The sequence below is a fragment of the Martes martes genome (assembly GCF_963455335.1).
Source record: "Martes martes genome assembly, chromosome: 11".
Classification (NCBI taxonomy): Eukaryota; Metazoa; Chordata; class Mammalia; order Carnivora; family Mustelidae; genus Martes; species Martes martes.
Window position 1 is genome coordinate 44,281,556 of NC_137899.1, and position 24,380 is coordinate 44,305,935.

The window sequence follows — 24,380 nt, forward strand, 5'->3', positions numbered from 1 at the left end:
CAAATAACACCAATCTGTGGTTTGAGTCAGGTTTCTTTGTAAAGTCATATTTTCAGTTCTAAAACTAGAATTATTAGTGTAAATCATATTATGTTTGGAGTATTACCACTTCAAAAGGATAACAGTTCTTTGGTTGCCAAATGACTTGGAAAGTCATCATTTAGGCAATTCCCATGGATAAGGGCATCTGAGTTAAGAGTTGGGATGTGAGCCCATGGCCTGGCTTGAGTCCACTCTTACCACTATGCCAAGATACCTAAAATGTGCAATTTTTTCCTATATGAATTTAAATTACGTAAATTAAATTCTTTCATACAAAGTTAACTACATGAATCAATATAACCATCTTGAGTAAAAATAAAACAGATTGAAACAAATGTTATTAATATCTACCATTTATTGAGAAGAAACATTCACATACATTGTCTCTAATTCTTAAAATAAAGCTGGGGCAAGGGTATTAGTATCTCTAATTTACAATGAGAAAATTGAGGTCTAAGACTCTGACTTTGACCTTGTCATTTGGCATGAAGCCCCTGCTTGAGATGTCTATATCTATAGATATATCTATCTATCTCTCTATATATACATACATATTCACATTATTTGTACACTTGAGCACTTGGTATGAAATGAACAGTTTGATTTGTTAGTTAGCTTTTCTTGGTGGAATGATGATTTAGATTGTACTTGAACTGGAAGTTCTATATCCAAAGTTGAAGTGTGAGGATACCCCTACTTGATCAAAGTCAGTTGGCTCATGCCTATGAAAGGAACTGAATAACCATGTTCTGATAAATAGCAGTAGATAGTATTACCATCTTTCTTTGGTAATAGCAGAATCTGACCCTGGGATTTGGGGTCAGAATCTGAATGTTTCTTCCTGGATGCATGGTTCTAAGGAAGTCTTTTTGCCAGGGCCCCTGGTTTCCTACAATCACCGAGTTATTGGTATCTACATCCCAGGAAGGTTTTTGGACATCAATCTACTCATATGTGAAAATTATAAACATTGTGCAAATATTATGGTGATTATGTGCTCTGCAAATATTACTCAAAAATCTTTCTGATTCAAACAAAAGAATGTTATCCTTGGACTGATAGTTTAGCGAACATAGGAAATAGATGAAAAAAAAACCCCATAAAAATTGGCTTAAACAAAATGTTAAAGTGAAAGAGGCCACAAAGTGGCAAAATTTAATGAGTTTATTGTCAAAAATAATAAAATAATTATATACAATGCAAATTAATTACCTGTAAAATTATATTAGTTTCAATAATTTACAAGGATATGCTTCAGCATAGTACAATATTATTCTCTCTGTACCTACTCAAAGCATTGCTTCCTACCCTCTCAAATCAAGGAACACTCCTTTCCCATTATCATCTTTGTTAATCAGAAGTCTTAGAACTTTATTATAAAATGATTTTCAGTGCACATCAGACAAATTGAGGAACATTTTTCAAATTAATTAGCCTATAATATTTACATTTATAAGAATGTGAAAGAATAAGAGACAGAAAGAAAGGCTGCTGAAGGGTTATGACAAGTAAGTGCAATGTATGACACTGGACTGGGTCCTGGACCAAAAAAATTAGTAAACATGTAATGGATATTGTTGGAACAATAGATGGCATATGATATTGACTATAGATAGTTAAAGTAATGTATCAAGGTTAAATCTCCTGATTTTGATAGTTGTATTATGGTTATATAAGATAATGCCACTTTTAGGAACTATGTCAGACCTTTTTTTTAATTGAGGTATAATTGACATATAGCATTATATTAGTTTTAGGTGTACAACATAATGATTTGATATTTAAATATATTGTGAAATGATTACCACAATAAGTCTAGCTAACATTTTGCACCATAGGTAGTTAGAAATTTTTTTTTCCCTTGTGATTAGAACTTTTTTCAGAACCTTTTTAAGGATAAATAGACATAATGTCTCCAACCATCTGAAAATGGCTTGGGAAAAAAATCTGTATACACATATGCATACGTTCACACATACATAAGAGAATGAGAGAGCAATAGAGCAAAATGATTGAATGAATTTAATTAGTGGATCTGGGTAAAGGGCATATGTATGTTGCTTAAAATTTACTGTAATTTGGAAATTATATCAAAATTTTAAAATTACAGAAATATAAAGATAAATACTATTTCTATACAGATTCAGATTAAGATGGATCATCCTCACAGTGTATGTAAAGAACCAAGATCACTTAGTAAAAGATGATCTCACTTAAAAATTCATTTCTTGACTATTCACAGCTAATCTCTTCTTTTACACAAACACATAAACCTCACATTTTCCTTTAACATGTCAAATTATGAAATAAATATTTTGACTAAAATCAAATTAATGGTACATTCCAAATATGCTATTTAATACTGTACATATTCCAACCCCCCCTTCCTCCTAACACACACCAATTCCAACATATGATCCTCAGCAAGATTACAGCTCATGTTACTGGGTTTCCGTTAGCATTCTCTGTGGAGAGTCACTGACTCTCAAAGCTCATAACAGGAAGGAGACTAGGACCTTTAGTTATGAAAGAGTAAAAAGTACTGACGTTGGTTTTCTAGAATGAGCAGATGGATGATTTGAAGTGAGTAAAATGAGTTCCCAAATCTTTGGAAATTTTTGAGATCATAGTTACTTTGATCTTAGGAGATACTTTGACAAACTTTTGCTTCAACTTTGCCTTTTTGAAAAAAAAAGTTCTGAAAAATAGAAATTGACAAGGTATTTGCAAACAAATATAAATCTCTTTTTTAGAGACGGAAGAGTAATTCCCCCTGTGTTGTAATTTGCTTAAACCTGTGACTATGGTTTCCTCATTTGGATTCTTTCTTCCAGCAGAGCAGTCACTGCTCAGACTTAAGTCTTGGAAAGTCTGAGCATAGGTTTGTGTACATGGTCAACCGAGGGGATTCCCCAGCTACAATTGCAATGCACTAGATTAGTGCCTTTTGTTTTAGGCTTGGCAGATGACGCTGTATTTCCACAGTAGCCCTTCCTTTCATGAAATTAAGAAACTCTTTAGTAAAGATAAGCCAGTTCCTTCTTTTGAAGTTGACAGCCTGATTTCTAGAGCTTCAACAAACTCTGAAGGAGATATAAAGTACCAACTCTCAATAAAAGTGAACTCTGGAACACACACCAAAAAAGTGGACTAGATGCCAGGAAACCTTTACTACAGTTTTAGCTCTGCCCCTAATAACCTTGTAAACTTTGGGTAAGTTACTTCAGCTCTGTGGGACTCTGCTTCCTAAGTTATAAAACATTGTCCAGGAAGGTCCCTTCAGTTTCAGATGTTTCAGGATTCTAACTCTCAATAGTCGTGGATTTTTGTGATACAGACACAAAGCAGAAGGTTACAGTGTATTTATTCACAATCTGTCAATCCTAGAGGAAAGCCAGAAATGCCTTTGAGACTCAGATTTTTTAATAACAATTTAATTTTTACTGTTAATGGACACTTTTAACAGTTCAATTTTGAGCCTTTGCAAACACACCCATAAAAATGGTTGCATTGCTTCGCATTTATAAAACCCACTGCATTTTCCAAGCAAGTGGCATTTGTGCAAAGAAATAGCCTAACACATGCCTAACTGTCTGTTTCAAAGTAATTATTATTTGTCAGTACAAATGTATACTTGAATAGTGCAAAGAAAATGTCCCCCAGAAAATCTGGCAGGCTCTCTCGTTGAAGGAACTTCTGCTTTTAGAATCCCATCAGCATTTTCTTTCATTACTATCTTTAGGATCAAAATTCCAGAAATTCAAGAAAAGAAAGTCCAGAGAATGGCACTAACTTTCTTGCTGCCCAAGAGACCACAACTCATTATTTTGTTGTTTTTCTGATGTTTTTCAGATCTCCAAAATGCAGTTATGTTCATTTAGGCAATATTGTTTTTATTCATTTTTCACTTTTATTTAAATGAAAATAGAGTTATTTGGGTATTTTTTCTGAGACATTTCTGACTGGTTGTAATGGCCTATAGGGGCCACTGACTAGTATTTTCCTAGAAAAATATCATTTTTTCCTCCTGTATCACTGTTCATGTTTATGGCATTACACAAAGCCTCTGTGAAGGCCTTCAATATAAGTATGTTTATGTCAGAAAAATGAGCTGTTTATCTGCTTATGGGGCAAGCTTATTTCCAGGAGGGTATTATTATGGGTGGGTGGACACTCCATTCAAAAATGCATGTATTCGGGACACCTGGGTGGCCCAGTGGGTTAGGCCGCTGCCTTCAGCTCAGGTCGTGATCCCGGGGTCCTGGGATCAAGTCCCGCATCGGGCTCCTTGCTTGGCGGGGAGCCTGCTTCTCCCTCTGCCTCTGCCTGCTTGTGTGTACTCTCTCTCTCTCTGGCACATAAATAAAATCTTGAAAAAAAATGCATGTATTCATTCAGCTGACATTTGTAGAGCACCTACTTGAAACCTGGCCTTTTATAAAATGTAGTAAAAAAAATAAAAGTTATCAAGGCATTGGATGGGTCTACCATGGAGATGACAGTACAAAGAAAGAAAGAAAAGAGGAAAGAAAGAAAGAAAAAGAAAAGAGAGAGAGAGGGAGGGGCAGGAAGAAGGAGGGAAGGAAGGGAGGAAGGAAAGAAAGAAGGAATGAAGGAGGAGAGGGATGGATAAAGATAATAGTATTACTTTCATGAATGAACAGTATAGGGTGCCCTGAGAGGATCAAAGATTACTCTGGAAATGAAGTTTAAACTAGACTACAGAATTAGTAGGAGTCAACTAAGTAAATGGGGATGGATTCCGAGGATGCCAAGGATGGGCAAACAACCTGTGCAAAGGTCTTGAAGTTGAAAGAAAGAGAACACATAAAAAAAAAAAAAAATGTGTTCAGATGTGATAAGAACTCTGAGGTCAAAGGAAAGAGTAGCCAAGATGAAGCTGGAGATACAGAAATAGAGTGCATTGACTTAGACTATTTCCAAATAAATAATTATAAATGCCTTATTCCTGAACACACCATCTATCAGGAATTGAAGACTCAGAAGAGCTTCTTTAGTTGGTGATGACTTCTGTAGTAGTTCCTTGAGCAAGAGTGCTCCTTCCTGGTCTCTGCAGCTCGTGGAAGAGGTGGCTTCCAGGGACTATGTCAGTTAGCAGTGACCACAGTTTCCTGGTTCAACTTCTTTCAATGAGCTCTAGGACCCTTGCTGACAATTCTGCATGACTTCAGCACCACAAATAGACAGCTGTCCGATGTCTTAGCTGTGCCCTCTAGCGGCAGCTGGAGTGTTACCCAGCTCTTCTGAAAAAGGATAATTAAACTACCTCTCTTAGTTTGGAAATAAGTGAGTATAGGGATTTACCAGGGAAGGACATTCTACCATTACAACCTGTCCTTTCATTTATCCCATGATACCTTATATCCACAGAGTCCATGGTACTACAAACTGCTAAAATTCTGTAATAAGTCATTTTAAGTTCATTAGTCTTTTCAATAAATGGTGTTGGGAAAACTGGACAGCTACATGCAAGAGAATGAAACTGGACCACTTTCTTACATACACCATACACAAAAATAAACTCAAAATGGATTAAAGACCTAAACACGAGACCTGAAACCATTAAAAATCCTAAAACAGAGCACAGACAGTAATTTCTCTTCCTTGGCTTCTCTTGACTTTCTCTTCCTTGACTTCTGACATCAACTGTAGTGACATTTTTCCAGATATGTCTCCTAATACAAGGGAAATAAGAGCAAAAATAAACTATTGGAACTACATCAGAATAAAAAGCTCAGTGAAGGAAACAATCAACACAACTAAAAGACAACCTACTGAATGGGAGAAGATAGTTGGAAATGACATATCAAGTAAAAGGTTAGTATCCAAATATATAAAGAACTTACACAACTCAATGCCAAAAAACCCCCAAATAAACCAATTAAAAAGTGGTTAGAAGACATGAAAAGACATTTCTCCAAAGAAGAAATCCAGATGGCCAAAAGACACATGAAAAGGTGTTCAGACATCATCAGGAAAATGCAAATTAAAACTACAATGAGGTGTCGCCCCACAACAAGATATCACACCTGTCAGAATGGCTAAAATCAAAAACACAAGAAAGAAAAGTGGATTTGGAGAAAAAGGATCCCTTGTGCACTATTGGTGGGAATGGAAACTGGTCCAGCCACTGGGGAAGACAGTATGGAGGTTCCTCAAAAAATTAAAAATAGAACTACCCTATGATCCAGTAATCGCACTATCGGGTATTTACCCCCAAAATATAAAAATACTAATTCAAAGGGATATATGCACCCCTATTATGTTTATTGCAGCATTATTTACAAGAGCCAAATTATGGAAGGAGCCCAAGTGTCCACTGATAGATGAATGGATAAAGAAGACTACATATACAATGGAATATTATTCAGCCTTAAAAAAGAATGAAATCTTTCCATTTGCAGCAATATGGATGGAGCTAGAGAGAATAAATGGTAAATGAAATAAGTTAGTAAGAGAAAGACAAATACTTTATGATTTCACTTATGTGTGGAGTTTAAGAAACAAAACAAAGGGGAAAAAAAAAGAGAGAGAGAGAGACCAGGAAACAGGCTCTTAACTATAGAGAACAAACAGATGGTTACCAGACAGGAGGTGAATAGGGGGATGGATGACATAAGTGATGGGGATTAAAGAGGATACATCATAATGAGCACTGAGTAACATATAGAATTGTTAAATCACTTTATTGTACACCTGAAACTAATATAACACTATATGTTAACTACATGGGATTAAAATTAAAAATTTAATAAAGGGGAAAAAAGAACAATAAAAAACAGGTATCTGATGTAAGCTGAAAAAAAAGTACATTAAAGGTCTGGGGGATCTCAGAGCTCTGACTCCACACATATTTTCATCCAAACTCCTTACTATGATGTCACTCATGGCATCCTGTCATTTTGGGGCTCTATTTGCTCAATTCCTGTCATGACCTGTCTTTTCCTGTACCATAAACTTCGGGTTAAACATAAACTTTTTTATGTAGTGACGTCATTTACTTAATTCCCTCGGTAACAATAAAAGCCAAGTCTTCTTCTTTCTGGACTCCAGGCATGCCACTGTATCTGATTAACTTAAAGCTGTAGCACCTAGATCCAGAGCCATTTTTTTTTGTTTGTTTGTTTGTTATGAGATATCTCTGCCTAAATATCCTTTTTCCTGAGTACTTGGCTCTTTGGTATGAGATTCTACATGCCATGGGAAGAGGGGAGAGGCATAGGACAAGATCAAAGTGAAATCTAGCCCAGACTTGTGGACAACAGGTGCATCTGGTTCCAAAACTTGCAGTAATGGGGTAAGAGATCTGTGGAGGATACAGTGTGTTTACCCAGTGCTAGGAATCTTATAAGAAAGAAAATCAAAGAATGGATGCTAATCTTTTGGGAGGGGCTTTAGAAAAAAAAAAAAACAGGTTGGTTTAAGTGCTTTGAAGAGACTATCTTGTGTGTGTGTGTGTATGTGTGTGTGTGTGTACATAGTGGCTTACAAGTTCCCTGTGCATGAGTTGTATCTTCTTTGAGCTGTGATGAAGAGCTGTTGGGGCCTAGTGTTCTAGGTGTATGTGCTTTTACCACATCTTGCTTTGGTCAAGGCATGATCCAAAAATATTTATTTACTCAATGTCAAAGTTTTTACATAACTCAAACTCTGGCACATCAACTTTTGATGCGATGGTGAAGGTCCATTCCCTTTCTAGGTTTTGTATCTGCTCAGAACATTGTATTGGTTCCACTTCGGGAAGGAGGAGAGTCCCAGTCCATAGGACTTTTATGGGAGTACGGAGGGACTATATTTTCAGGATCTTTGCCCCCTCTCACATTTCTGGGTTGGTTGTCTGGCTTGCTGTCCACTTTGTACCTGGGAACCTCTAATCAGTGCTGCCCACACATATCCTGATATGAATGATAAAACCTAGGAGAGTTTTTGTACCTATTTAGCATCTAAATGGCACAGGGATAATATTTCCCTATAACTTGTTTCCATCATTTTGTTTATGTAATGTATTTTTCCTCTATCAGAAGGTTTCCAGATCAAGTTCTTAATAATCAGAGGGTAAGTGGGCAGATTGTCTCAAAAAATATCAAAGTCAAAAAAAAAAAAAAAATATCAAAGTCATTATTTCCTCAGGAGTTTGAGCTTCTCTTGGATAAGGTTACTATTATTATTACTCAGTATGTAGATATAGGTTACTGAAAATAGGGTTGAAAGGCGAGTCAATCCTTCCTCATTTGGTCCATTCTAGATAGGCATGTGCTTTGACTTTAATAAGCTGTAAACCTTCATTACTATCCACATAATAAGCCTTCTTATGGAGAATCACTCATATTAACCTTCAATTCAGAAAGACAGACCCTGGATCTAACCAGCTATTCCTACATATGCAACCTTTCTCTTTTCCTCAAAGACATCTGGATTTACTGACAAGTTCAAATCTCTTTAAGGATAATGAAAAAAATGATGCTGAAATGACTTTATTTCAGCCCAGAGATAGTCTTTCAACATGTTATTTTACACATTTGTTCATTTTTTTTTTTTTAAAGATTTTGTTTATTTACTTGACAGAGAGAGATCACAAGTAGGCAGAGAGGCAGGCAGAGAGAGAGAGAGGGAGAAACAGGCTCCCCGCTGAGCAGAGAGCCGGATGCGGGGCTTGATCCCAGGACCCTGAGATCATGACCTGAGCCGAAGGCAGAGGCTTTAACCCACTGAGCCACCCAGGCGCCCCTACACATTTGTTCATTATATTTACCATGTACCTAGATATCTTTACACGAGATACTCCTTATATATTTAAAATGGAAGGAATAGGGCACCTAGGTGCTCAGTCAGTTAAGCATCTGCCTTCAGCTTAGATCATTATCCCGGGGTCCTGAGATTGGGCACCCCGCTCAGCGGGGAGTCTGCGTCTCCTGCTCATGTGATCACACGCTTGTGTTCTCTCTCTCTCAAAAATCAATAAATCAATAAATCAATAAAATCTTTTAAAAAATAAATTGAAGGAATATAAAATACTAACACAAGAAGCTTTTTAAATGCAAAACACTTTTTAAATGCAAACTTGGGTAATCTGTAATTACACTTTGAGAGAGAGTCAGAGATTGAGGGCTAAATCCAAAGTCTGCTACTTTATCACTAGTGATCCTGTAGGAACACATTTTTCTCTAATTAGATGATACCTCACTCATTGGGTTTTCATGAAAATAAAATAGATTTTATACATAGTATATACATAAAAATATGGGAAATAATATGAGTTCAAATCTGAGAGCTATTATGCTTGGCTAAGTTATGAAACCCTCAAGAAAGGGAAAACAAGGCTTTCAGAATCCTTATAGCTATTCTATTCCTGGTTCTCACTGGAGAAATTACATCTGCTCAAATGGTCCAAACAAATGGAGATGGAAATCAGCATAATTATAACAGCTCTGTGGTCATCTTTAGCAATAGGTGGTGATAAGTGACCACGCTAATTATGTTATAATTTAGTATTGGCAAATGGGGGCAATAATTTATCTTTAACATAGTAACTTTAAGAGAAGACATTCTGGCCAGACTGAACATTTCATGTCATCCTTAAAAACCAGAAACATGATGTTCCTATCAGTTTGAAGAATCCTCAAACGGCTAAGAATTTTAGATTTGTTACCCTATGAGTTCTCATGCTCTCATAGAGGATGGCTGACTTTAACATAGGGTACTAACTGTTCCCTACATTACTGTACTGGAGACTGTTGTGAGCCATGGATAACTGCGCTCTTCACAAGATTGTATAACCAGAATCATTAGCTTTCCCTTTGGTTCCTTTTCCTGTAGGTAAGCTTATGAAAATTGTATTCAAAATGTTCTTGGTTCTTTAACTGTAGAGGAAAAAAACATGCTTATGAAGAGCCACAAACTATTATTTCTGCTCCTAAGAAATACACTTTTTCATCCTGTGAAAATATTGTCCCTTCTTTCATGCTTAGTGTGTAAACTCACATAAGTTCTGACACATAAACACACTAATACTGATGAGAAATTAAGAGTAATTATTCCACTCAGCCCCGCTTAACCCACTCTCTCAATCTCTGACTGCAAAGCCTATTTTCTTAGTTTCTATGCACTACAACCTCCCAGCACGGGATTAAAGGAGAAGCACAGAGTTCCTTCTCTGCTTTTCCATTGTTAATGCAGCACTGTTGCTGCTGGAGCACTGCTTTGCAGCAGAAGGAAATAATGTATTTTTGATGTATTAAAACACTAACCCCTTTCCTCTGGCTTATTATATATAATATAAGCACTCCTGGTATTGTCAAAATCAAGTGCAGACTCAAAACTTGTAAGAGAGAAATCTCTGAGGGCCACCCCCCATCTTGAATGTGACTAAAGAACAATGGCCTTCACTGTTGAAATCAATGTAAGTAAGAATATAAACCACACAGGTCATATATGCTGTGATTACTCTATGCAAGGTACTCCCTTCCCCTAAGGTACAAAATGTCATACTATGAAAGAACATCCCTCAAAGAGTTAATAGTCCTTTTAGGAAAACTTGATGAAAAAGAGCCTCACATGCCTAGAAATATTTGCATATTTTTCTCTGAACTAGCTAAGAAAGGGGCTAGAAAAAGCCTTGGGCACATGTAGCCCATCTTGTGAAATTTTACAATGCCTGAAATAAAATTCAGGTTTTTTTGAGAGAGAAAAATTAAGCAGCACAGTATAAATTAAAGGATAAATAAATAAATTTATTATTATTATTATTATTATTATTATTATTTTGAATATTCTACCCAGTGTAAGCCTGTGGCCAATGAAGACAGTTTTTAGCATGGGCAACTTAGTGTATCCCCTATGAACTCTTTTTCTAAAAGAAACTCTTTTTCTAAAAGAATCACACAAATCCATACATCATTGAAAATTAAAATCCAGGGGCACCTGGGTGGCTCAGGCGTTAAGCGTCTGCCTTCGGCTCTGGTCATGATCTCAGGGTCCTGGGATCGAGTCCCGCATCGGGCTCCCTGCTCGGCGGGGAGCCTGCTTCTCCCACTCCTACTCCCCCTGCTTGTGTTCCCTCTCTCTCTCTCTCTCTGTCAAATAAATAAATAAAATCTTTAAAAAAAAAAAGAAAATTAAAATCCAGCTCATAAGTGGAGAGAATGAGGTATCTGAAACAATAATGGCAGAAAAAGTAGTAGAATCAAGGTTAAAAACAGCTGGAGGTAACCTGGCCATGAAACAATGTAATGATTAAGGATCTGTCACGAAAGGTAAGCAAAAGGTGGAAGTCTGGTCCATCCATATCATAAAATTTTATATTCTCCTTTAATAGAGATGATATATCTAGATGTACTAAGAGTAATGCATCTCTAAGATGTTTTGTTGATAGGGAAATATATAGTGTAATCATAAAATATGACACTACATATATAATATTTATATGTGAAAACTAAGATATCTAGAAGCAATATACACCAAAATATACACCTCTCTTTGGAGAGAGGGGTGAGATTGTAAAAGAGCAGGGGTTGATGATGAAGACAGACTTTTACTTTTTACTTCGTAAATTCTATAACATTTGAATGTTCTAATAAACATATATTAATGTAGAATTGCATGATTAAAATAATTTTTAAAAGTAAAGGACACAGCCTCTGCAGTAACTAGGGGGTAGTTCTTTCACTTAACAGCAATGATCTGGTTAGGCTCTTTTTGAGTTTCTGTATCTCCGTGTGAAAGCTAAAGATAACAATATTGACTTTGAAGTGTGTGAGTGTGTGTGTGTGTGTGTGTGAATGAGCGAGTGTGTGCAGTTTATTAATTATTTAATTAATTTTAGAAAGAGAGAGTGTGAGGCAGGACTTGATCTAATGACCCTTAGATCATGTCCTGAGTCAAAATCAAGAGTTTGATGCTTAATCTGCTGAGCTACCCAGGCACCCCTGTGTGTAGTTGAAATAAAATACAATGTCATACATCAAATACTAATTACAATGAAATTACAATGAATATGGTGTGCTCTTATCCAATAGCAGTTGATAGTATGCAACATATGTTCAACACGGCAAATCATAAAATTGTCAAAATGAAGTAATCATAGAGCAAGACCATTTTGTTGATTAGTTATTCACTGTTGAAAGATATTGCTTAAGCATCAAGTTGTTTAAAATTTTTGGTTTAAGTATTCATACAGTTGATGAAATAAATACATAATTTTCAAAGTAATCTTGAAATTATTTATATTGAATAGTAATAGATCGGCAGTAAAATGTGCAGGTTAGTGGAAATTAAAAGACATCTTACTGCTCTTTTATAAAAAGAGGTACACAAACATCTGGAGACACCTCTCGTTGGATATAGTATATATGTAAAAGAGGGAAATGTTTATATACTGTCTCATAAGGCCAGAAGCAAAATTGAGGGGACAGTATAGTTGAGGAGTGGTTTATTTTCCAGAAGTGGTATCTTTCAAGAGTATCTTTAATGATAATGTATCGACATTATGATTGGAAACCTATTATGAAAAGATATTAGAGGAACTGATGTGAAGGAATGGCCCTAAAATATAAAGAAAAGGAGCTAGATGGAAGTGTGGCAGCTCTTATATGCTTACATTCCACCATCCAATGGGAGTCTTTTCCCCTTAGTCCCATACACATGTCCTGCCCCAGGCAATCTCTCCTCATGTTACACCCAAGCTCTGTCTTTGTTTATGGTTGAAGGACATGACCCTTCTCCTTGTACCTATTTTCAGATGTTCTTAAATACATGTGTACTTAAATAGCATACATCAAATCATGCTAAGAATCTTTTTGATCCTCAGTGTCTCTGAAACAATGAGACAGACAACTCTCATAATTTGTGGAAATGGTATCCTTTCCTGGATACCTGCAAGCCAGCTCTTTTGGAATGGGCATGGTGGCTTTGACATGGAAAATTATATTCAGTCAGAGAGTATATTTGGTGTTTTCATTGGTACAGAATAAGTTATTTGTAGAAAAATTTCACAGTGCATTGCCTTTTTGGAATTGGGTTCATTAGATGTTGTCAGCTTCTTCTTTCGTACTCATCTTTACGCCAAGGTCTTCACTTCTGTTATCACTCAGATATACTGACATCAAAGAATCTTTAGGTGACTTTTAAAAAGAAACTCTTTTATTATCTTTGTAACATCAATAGTAGAAGGTGTTCTGGATGTAAGGGTTTTTTTTTAGTGATTTTTTTAATTCAGTAGGGCTCAAAATCCTTCAATTTTATATGTATATTTATGTGTTTCAAAATTGAAAATTCTTAAGATGTAAAGCAATATGATAGAACGAGTCAGCCAGTGATTCCGAACCGCAGCTGGGAGTAGGTGTATTAAGCTTGTTGCTCTTTCTCATCTTGCATCTTCTCTTCACCACTACTAAAACCAGCATCAGTAAGGTCATTAGTAGTGGATTCACAAGTCAAGGGGCTGCTTTCCAAGTGTTTCTGCTATTCGACTTTTACTTGAAATTTGAATGTGCCCATACCTGCCTTTCCCCTTCCCAGCTTCTCTTTGTTTCTACAGTAATATTTTCTTTCTAATATCCTCCTTTGTCTTTACCTATCCTGGCTCCTCTTCTGGTTGTCTTCAAAGCACTGGCATTAGATATTGTTACCAAACTTCTTCTGTATCACTGTGTCCTATCTGAACAATACAATCCTTTCATATGACAAAATTAACATCACTATAGCTCTCATTTCTCCAGACATTCAGACCCATGTTACCAACTTTCTTTGGATAGCATCACTGGAATGACTTGCAGGCACTTCAACTTCCAATTTTCCTCTGAGATTTAATTATATTTTCCAGCTAAGTTGTTACTTCTGTATTCCCTGCAGATGCCAGGAAACTCATTAATTCAACTTTTCATATTCCTGCTTAGTAAAAAATTATCAAGCTGAGTTAATCCTACCTCTGAACTCTCTCATATCCATTTTCTCTTTCTCTTTTTCTCTGCTATTGCCTTGGTGAAGTCTCATTTTACTTTCTCAAATGAAGTATCACAGTTAGTTATGTAATGAATGATTTTACTAGTCATTCTTCCTTCAAAGTCTTTCCCTACCAATTCATCCTTCAGTGTCTAATCAGTGACTTTTCTAGAGCCAGAGTGACCTATTTAAAAGCAGAATAAATAAGCAAAAACAACACACATATATATATACACACACAGAGACAAAAGCAAAACAAAACAATTTAGTGATTCCCCACTACCTATAAGTTTAAGTTCAAATGCCTTAGTAGGAACATCACATTTGACCCTAGCCCCTCTTCTTCAAGTTCTACCTACTTCTTAAAACTTCTCCTTTTCTTCCTTGTCAATGTTCCCTGAGGCTCAGCAGTAAGGAGCTATTTTCCATTCTTATATTTACATGTCCCTTCTTAGCTCTGTGCTTTACAGTGTGTTTCTCATGCTTGAATCTCTTTTGGCCTCTTCTCTCTCTGTTGAACTCCTAAGTGTCCTTTATCTCCTAGGTCCAAGGATTATTTCTCCTGCCACAACTTCTCTACCTATCAACTTTCATTCTGACTACTAGAATGTTGTACACAGTGTTAGTTACATCACATTGTTATTTGCTTAATTGGTTTCCCCATTAGACTGTGAACTCCTTGAGGGTAAGAACCATGTCTTATTTAGCTTTGTATTCCTATTATTTAACTCAATATTAGCAGAGTCTCACTATATAGTCATTGAACTAATAAAACAAAAGAAATCAGGATTACTTATGCTCAGTAGGTCTGGAGATTTTCCTAAGGACACTTCTTGGTTTTTCATGATTGTTCATCTTTTAGACATGCCCTGCTTCTCTCCTAACCTAAGTGAAAGGGAAAAGAGAAATAAGAATATTCAAGACTGTGTTGTTGACAAATACAGCTGAAACCTGCTTTTATTCTGAGATGTTCTGGAGAGATTTCTTAACAGTCAGCACCACTGGAAAGCTTTAGCATTACAAATAAATTCATTGCATCTGGTAGTTGAGCAGTTTAATGGCTGAACTTATGCTCATTCTTTGTTAACTTGAGTTTTACTACCTACTGAACTTGCCATATTTTTTGGTTGTCACAGCTGAACTTTCAAAAGTATATACTTTCTTTTTTAATTGTTTGCCCCAGGGTTTTGGTTACATAAAAGGGAGATTTTCTTATAAAAATATTTTTTTTTGCTTTCATATCCTGTTATTTCTCATTTACAAAAAAATATTATCCATTGAGATTCGGAGGTTAAAATATTTGAAGATGTTAATAGTAATAATAATGTCACTCACTCACCACGGCCCAGGTACTGCTCTTACTGCTTTAAATGGAGTGTCCTGTTTGATTCACACAACAGCTCTATGAGGGAGGTAGGCATCCTTTCTCCTAGAAGAGAAAAACGTAAGTGTAAACAAGTTGAGCCACTTGCCTACATCATATAGCTGCTGCAGATCATGGCCTAGATTGGGATTCAGGCCATCTAGCTCCAGAACTCACACTCATAATCACTACAGCTGTGGAGAGTATCATTTAGAACTAAATTTCTGTTCTATCCGAAATTCAGAGGTTTATCTGCCTGTCAGTCTTAGCATCCTTTTTGAATAGATTGGTTCTTTAACATCCTATCTCCTACTTCCACATTTTTTTCCTTTCACTCCTCATGTGCTGCTGGTAGATTGCACTCTAATTCCCTTTTACTTCCTTTTTTGGGGGGGCAATTCATTACTGCTTCATGAGCCAGTGCACGATGGATGCATTTCATTACAGCCCCTCTCCTAATCAACTGTGTTGATGCTGAGATAACAAGTACCAAAACCAAGTACATGCCTGTATTTATTCTTCTTGTCGCCCAAAGAATGAAACAATGTAATTCCAGGTAAAAATGAGAAAATAGGATATGCATTTATTTCTTGTAATTCTTGTGTACCTAGCATAAATGTTAAGGACAACATTTATATAATCAGGCAAGTGGAGATTTTGGATGTTTGGCCAATCAATTAGATTTCAAGACAAAATAGAACAAACAAATACACAAAAAATAAACTCACAAGCTAAAAGAACTGTACTACTCTTACAAATTAATGTTTGCTTTAAACTTTATACTATAGCTACTGTTATAAAAAAGGTATTTTGAAATGCACTTCTTTTAGTGAATTAGTAGAAGAACTGCAGTTGTTTTTGCTTTTTAAGTTATAATGATATAATATTAACTATGGAACTACTAAGGATTATACTTTTCATATTAGAGTAAAAATTGTCCCATAGAGGACTGACTTTATTATCCCACAGATGCTTTTTCCTTAAGAAAACTCATACATTTCTATGCATCATCCTTCTCCCAAAAGAATATTTCCTTCTCAATTTTATCCCATTAAGACTTACATTTATATACAATGGGATATTATGCAACCGTCAGAAAGGATGAATACCCAACTTTTGTATCAACATGGATGGCACTGGAGGAGATTATGCTGAGTGAAATAAGTCAAGCAGAGTCAATTATTACATGGTTTCACTTACTTGTGGAGCATAAGGAATAACATGGAGGACATTAGGAGAAGGAAAGGAAAAATGAACTGGGGGAAATTGGAGGGAGAGATGAACCATGAGAGACTGTGGACTCTGAGAAACAAACTGAGGGTTTTGGAGGGGAGGGTGGGGGGTTGAGTGGTGGTGGGTATTATGGAGGGCACTTACTGCATGGAGCACTGGTTGTGGTGCATAAATAATGAATCTTCGAACACTGAAAAAAATAAAATTAAGATGTTAAAAAAATAGAAGTCTTAATATTTAGTCCTTATTTAAAAACAAATTGAATTTTGATAAGGTAGCCACTTTGCTATTACTGCTCCCATACTGCTTGAATGTGATCCATTTCTGGAATATTTTGGCATGAAAGGAATTTGCAAACAGGAAACAGTTTGTGTGTAGGGTGAAAAGAGAAGTGAGATCAATTCAAGGCTTGAGGAGAACTGAAAGGGAAGTACCCAGCACTAAAAGAAAGGTGGGCATTAAAGAGGGCAAGTGATATGATGAGCACTGGGTGTTTTAGTCAACTAATGAATCATTGAACATTATATCAAAAACTAATGCTAATTGAATTTAAATTAAAGAAAGAAAGAAAGTCGTTACCAAATGCAACCTTCTTTCTATTCCCTATATTTGCCCCAAGTCTGTTCATTTTGTTTGGCTGATATGTTTTACAGTTTAGAGATCATGTGCAGGTGGGTGATCTCAATTTTCCTTAGATGTGGCACCTCCTCCACAATCTATGCATTATTTTTGCACCTCATCGCACCCGTAGGGTCTGATTCTCCATTGGTCAGTGTCTCTCCTCTATTACCCACTGTTCACAGTGGCCTTCTGGATCTTTCTATAAAGGCATCACAGTTGCCTTGAGGATCACAGCGGTTGCAACTGGACCCAGGCTAGTGGCTTGAAATGGTGACAGAGCTTTTGTGTTAGCCTACCCAATATCATAGTCTTGGTTTTTCACGGTGTGATTATGAGATATAAATCCCTTTTCTTTCAGAGGCAATAAGTTCATATGGGACTAAATTTGCAGGGTTTCTTAGGTTCAGCATTACTAGGAAGAGACCAGCTTCATCTGGTAGTTTTTCCCAGGTGGGAATGGCTTCATACCACTCACATTGTATCAATTTGAATTGGGTAGAGATAAGACTATTTGCCGGCTGGCAGTGGGAAAGCTCATTGATCCTTAGGAATTTGTGAAAAGGCAAGGTTACTAGATCTAAGTGACTTTGTTCTAGGTTAGATTACCAGGGCCTCTTGCATGCGTATCCCCGGGGAAAGCCAGCCCATATAGGTTGAGTACTTGGCTATGTAATCAAGAGCAAAGCTACCCTCAAAACAAACCTCCAAAACAGACCTCATTTGGTGACCTTCTTTCTCTAGTTGTCTTCACACAGCAGCCTGGGATTTACAAAAATAGCTACATTTAATCGAACCATTTCCATGTGTCAGCTACTGTCATTACAGCACTGTTGTTACACTCACTTTGCAGATGTAGGAAACTGAGGTAGGGGGTTGTTAAATGACTTGACCAAGGGCACACAGCTTGGCTATGGCAGAACTTAGCATATATTCCGGGGAGACTGGCTCTAAAGTTTATGCCCTTACTCCCTAGGGTTTGGGATAGAGTCCTTTAAACACAAGTGATGGAGTAAAAGACTATTCTCAGGCCAGAGTTGTACCTTAGGCCTTTATGCCTAAGTCTATAGAGAGACCTCTAGAATGCAGTTCTAATTCCTAGTAGACCTGAATTAAAAAGCTTTCCAGCAATGGCCTCTTACTTGGAGAGCAGTTTGGAAGGGGACTAGAGGGTCCAAAGGAGGCTGCTAAGTGGTAGTCAGGCTCATTTCTGAGATAGGACTGGAGATGGAGGTTTATTGTGAAACTTGGCTTCTTAATGGGCAGCATGGGACTCTCTTTGGCAGTCTTACACAATTCCTTACTGTCCTTGAGACCTCCCTGTCATGATCAGAGATCACTGCTTTAACTTTAGGCTAATGAGTGCATTGTAGATACTCATTTCTCTTTTTTATTTCTTCTATACTAAGGCATAAATATAGGAGCTGTGATGAGGACAACTCTTTTATATAATTTGGCAAATACAGATTTGGATGTTTGATCAGTCAGTTAGATTTAGGGTTCCTCCTGGTCTAGTTGGGAATCTAAATCTTCCCAAAGAGACAAGAAGAGGGTCCTAGGATGATGGTTTCTGAATGTGACTCTCACAATCCGACCTGAAGTGACTTCTCTGTCATTGACCATGTGTTGTTTGTTTCTCTAAATTGTCAGTTATCTCTAAGACATTGTGTATTAGATATTTTCATTTATGTTCCTTTTCCTAGATCACATTTTATGTCTTTAAGGTCTTTTATGTCTTATATAATATGTTCCATGCCAATAATAGTTGATAATAAACATGTTTTAATGAGTTAAAATATGCTAGAGTCTCTTTGCAAAACTCACTTTTCTAATAGGACTATGGCACAAATTACCAAAAGTCCTTAGGATGTTGGTTGATGTATTTCTGAGAATCCTACAGCTTTAAAGCTTAAAGTAACTTTGAAGTAGAAAAATAACAATGATTTGAAAATTTTTTATTTTAAAAGTGTTTGGATTTTGGTGCTAAGAAATAATTACTTTGGTTTGATTTCTGTTTGAATTCAGTTTGCTTTACTCATGTTAGGCGGTCTTTTCCTCATCAAAGTCAATGTTTTATATAGTCTTTTATATAGTCTTTCAGTCATGTTTAGTGGTTTTTATCTACCGACATCGTCTCTCTCCCATCTTATATAAAAATAGAAGTGGTAGTTTTTCATGTTTTAATAAATAAATATTGGCCAGATGCTGAAGGTAATTTAAGTGAAGTGTCCTCATTTAATTCTGAGCCTCTGAGAAAGGGCTTGGATCTGTGTGTTGGGTGTTCTCAGATACAGAGATGTAAACACCATTTTTCTGTTCCATTTTCAGGTCACATGTGCCAATTTAACGAATGGTGGAAAGTCAGAACTTCTAAAATCAGGAAGCAGCAAATCCACACTAAAGCACATATGGACAGAAAGCAGCAAAGACTTGTCTATCAGCCGACTCCTGTCACAGACTTTTCGTGGCAAAGAAAATGATACAGATTTAGACCTGCGGTATGACACCCCAGAACCTTATTCTGAGCAAGACCTTTGGGACTGGCTGAGGAACTCCACAGACCTTCAAGAGCCTCGGCCCAGGGCCAAGCGAAGGCCCATTGTTAAGACGGGCAAGTTTAAGAAAATGTTTGGATGGGGTGATTTTCATTCCAACATCAAAACAGTGAAGCTAAACCTGTTGATAACTGGGAAAATTGTAGATCACGGCAATGGGACATTTAGTGTTTATTTCAGGCATAATTCCACTGGTCAAGGGAATGTGTCTGTCAGCTTGGTGCCCCCTACAAAAATAGTGGAATTCGACTTGGCACAACAAACCGTGATTGATGCCAAAGATTCCAAGTCCTTTAACTGTCGCATTGAATATGAAAAGGTTGACAAGGCTACCAAGAACACACTCTGCAACTATGATCCTTCAAAAACCTGTTACCAGGAGCAGACCCAAAGTCATGTATCCTGGCTCTGCTCCAAGCCCTTTAAGGTGATCTGTATTTACATTTCCTTTTATAGTACAGATTATAAACTAGTACAGAAAGTGTGCCCCGACTACAACTACCACAGCGACACACCTTACTTCCCCTCCGGATGAGGATGAACATGGGTGAGACTGAAGCCTGAGGAATTAAAGGTCAATATGACAGGGCTGTTACCTCAAAGAAGAAGGTCACATCTGTTGCCTGGAATGTGTCTACACTGCTGCTCTCGTCAACTGGCTGCAAATATGCTAGTGGAAAACAATCTGATGTAATTTCTGCCCAGTCAGCTTCATCTCTTGGTATAGTTGTAAATCACCATAGATTTTAAAGGCACACTTGAAGACATGCTCTCATACATAGATGTACACAAACACACATTCATATACATTTCAGCTTGCATCTGTCATGATTCCTGTCAAGAGGGCTTTCATTGTCTGACTCATAATGGTTTAGGATAAACTATCATCAAACGAAAGGATTAACTAGACAGTGAATGGTTTCTAACACTTGTGGTTATGGAAATCTCTTTTAAAGTCTTGAGTACATGCTCATCAGTAATCCCTATTCATGCATTCCTACTGCTTGGAGTAGCTGTACTGGTAAATACTACTGTAGGAGTATATGCTTGTTAAAATGGAAAAAAAAATGTGTCTTTAGAGCTCAGTATTCTTTCTTTTATGAACACAACAAAATGTAGTAACTTTTTTCCAGCATACAGTAGGCACATTCAAGGTTATGTAAGATGGCTCTTTTTTCTATGGAGGGAGGCTGTTTTCAGTAAAGATGAGCAAACATTTGGAATTTACATGTGGGCAGACATTGGATTACAGCTTTCATCACAAGTCATTGGACTTTCTTAAAGTTGAGACCAGCCAAGGCTGATTAAAACAAGTTCTGATCATTATATAAGAAGGGAAATGCCTGACAGACACCATGTAAGTTATAAGTGTCTGTCTTATCTTTACTACACATATTGTAACAAATTCAATATCCTAGTCTTCATTTGTATGAATGGTTTGTATTGTACATAGTTTAACCAAGTGTTATTTGAGCTGCTTATTAATATTAACTTGTACTTGTCTCTGCTTGTTATTGGTTAAAAAAGAAAAAAAAAAGGATATGAGGAATCCATTTTATCAATGTAGCTGTGACCTCCATTAAAAAGACAAACTTAATGTACAAAGCATTTATTCAGCTCAAGTATTGTTGAAAGCTAAACATATACAACATTACAGTCTGTCTGTATTTAGATATTTTATTTCTGGACAAAATGAAATGTACATAAAAATAAAATGCTTAAAGTTGAGTTTCAATATGTGCTTGTGTAAGATGGTGATTTAAGTGGTTCTGACAAGAAGAATGTGCTGGAATACAGTAATGGTTTTGCATCTCATGTCTCTAAATTTGTACAGAACTATCTAAATTGCTATTAGTTGCTCAGTCAAAACAACTTACGAGTTTCAATCTCAAGCCTGGGAAGCGGTTATGGCATATGGTGTCGCACACATTTTTGGTTTACTGTTGCGCTAGTGATTCAAGAATACCAAAAATCAATGAGCAGAAGAGACTGAGGTCTCCTAGATATTATAACTGTTCTTTTGTTTTTCCTGTGTAGAGTCTTTATTTAGCAGGGAGATGGAGAGGAAGATAATATTTTTTGTGGCTGCTTTTCTCTGATTCTACTGTAATCACTCAACAGAAAAAATTACAGTAGCTGTGAAGGGCTTTGGTGTCCTATTTACCTATTACCAAATGGGATCAACTTATCTATATAGCATTGTTTATGGACAGTAAACTTTCTTTTAAAACATGATTACTGTATGTAATCCCAGCAAGATAAATAGAAGAAGAAATATGCAAGGTAAACCATTTTTAAAGTCATAAATGGGGGACTGAGATATGAAGCGTCTCAAAGTTAACCAAAGAAGCCAAATTAAAACACTAACCCATTCTCATTTTCCCTTCGTGCTGCATAAGGATAAGTATGTTTTCATATAGAAAATAATGGAAGTACTACAGGAACACAAGACCACAGAGTTCTAAATTGATAACTCAGCAACTGATTAGACTAAAGAGAGCCTTCCATTGCAAATCAAAGACACGTCATTCTGTTAAATGTCCGTCTCTCAAAATTCTCCAATATATCTAGACAACCATTTCTATTAATGTATTAATTAATTTGCTATGGAATTTAGAAGCTAATGTTGGAACAGACTCTCTCTGGCAAAACAGGCAATAAATGCTTCATGAGTTCCAGCTGTGGGACATATTTGCTACAGATAAATCTTGTTATTCTGGGATTTATTTATCAAAATGATCACTTAGAAGTCAGTTGTGCTTAGCAAAAAGAATAAAGGAGGAGAGGAAAATCATTTAAAAATTTTTTTAGGATCATTTCATTGGTGGACTATAATTTGTACTACGTGGTGTAACCTGCCCTTTTTTATTTTTTAATTTTAATTTAATTTTTTATTTTATTTAAGATTTTATTTATTTGACAGAGCACAAGCAAGGGGAGCGGCAGGCAGAGAGAGGGCGAAGCAGGTTCCCCTCTGAGCAAGGAGCCCAACATGGGGCATGATCTCAGGACCCTGGGATCAAGACCTGAGCTGAAGGCAGACATTTAATCCACGGAGCCACCCAGGAGCCCCTAATCTGTCCTTTTTTAATTTGAAATTCAAGATGAACTAAAAATATACTTCAGTCTCCACCCATCTGCCCTGCTTTTTAACCTCCCCATGAAATGTTGCTTTTAAATTTTTATAAACTTACAGACCCTAGCTAACTAACATCCAATGAATTGAATTATTTTTCTGTAGTTTCTTTCTTTCTTTCAAAGATGTTATTTATTTATTTGACAGAGACACAGCGAGAGAGGGGACACAGGCAGGGGGAGTGGGAGAGGGAGAAGCAGGCTTCCTGCTGAGTCCTGATGCTTTGTTGCGGGGCTCCAATCCCAGGACTCCAGGATCATGACCTGAGCTGCAGGCAGATGCTTAAAGACTGAGCTACCCAGACACCCCTGTAGTTTTTCTTTAAAAGAAAAAGAAAATGTAGCAAATTTCCAACAAGAATTTCAATTTTTTAAAATCCAAACTTTCCATACTCTCTTTTCTGGTCCTGTACACACTTATCCCAAATTGCTACACCATCAACACCTCCGTTTGTAATATAGAAAAGTCATGATGATATAGGACCGTGTGTCCAATATACTCTTCCTATTCTAGGCAAGGATCATGATGAGTATGAAGGTTCTAAGGTTTAGATTAGAACTTTGTTAGACCAACTTGTTGCTTTAACAAACTGGTTAGTTAAGCATTAATTATGCTAGAAATCTATTTGTTATTTGGAGAAATTAAATTTTAAGTTGCCCTAAGAAAATCATCTTACCTTCTCTAGAATCTTAAATACTATTTCACAGAAATAGTTTTTTGCAGAAAAAAAACTGCAAGAGGGAAATAGATAGCACTTGATGCAAACATGGGTTTGTCATTACCTATTGTTCTTTTCAGAAACATTTTAGAAAAATTAAAATTATTATGAAGAAATAATTATTGCAGCTTCTTGCCTCATGGAAGAAAAAATGATACAAGTTAATGGTCTATCTACTTATGATAAAAACAATGCATTGTCATGGCATGGTTTCAGTTGGGCATTTTTGAGTCCCTGGCTCTTGTTAGAATTTCTCTGCATGAGTAGAAGGGGTATAACTGTTAATAGAATAGTTCTAAAGTTCTGGAAGTAATTATTCTGCAAGTAATTGAGATACTTGTTAAGTTTAAAACTGTGGACTGGGAATCTTCATGTTCCTACATTTCAGCAATAAACTGTAAGCCATATTTTTGCACAGAATAGATTAAAAAAAAATCATGAGAAGCCTGAGAAAGTGTTCTGTCTTTTCCCTCTTCCCCACTGTTTTACATATAAGAAGCAGCTTAACCAATACAAACAGCTCTTTGGCAAAGCATTTTGCATCTCCGCCATCAACTTTGAATGCAAAGTTTTAGCCTGAAGAAAATTCAAACGGATGGTTTATAAGCCTTTGAAAAACTTGGTTGCTGTACCAGTTTCAGATATTTACTGATTTTTATTCTATTATCAATCTATTTACCTATTTATATTTATTTATCTTTACATTTTATTAAAATTCAAATTAGTAGATGCATTAAAAATACAAAATTTAAAAAC

The 24,380-nt window shown here is 36.4% G+C and overlaps 1 protein-coding gene across 1 annotated transcript in view; it reads left to right on the top strand.

Moving 5' to 3' along the window:
• The window catches only part of NXPH1 (neurexophilin 1), a gene marked incomplete at its 5' end in the record, with an annotated part of 290,310 nt that extends 268,813 nt beyond the window's left edge, over positions 1 to 21,497 (top strand). The window contains one exon of the mRNA XM_080819018.1: positions 19,544 to 21,497. Coding sequence (XP_080675144.1) covers positions 19,544 to 20,305 — 762 coding nt within the window. The 3' untranslated portion in view covers positions 20,306 to 21,497. The remainder of the gene's footprint in view (positions 1 to 19,543) is intronic.
• Between the last annotated feature and the right edge of the window lie 2,883 nt (positions 21,498 to 24,380).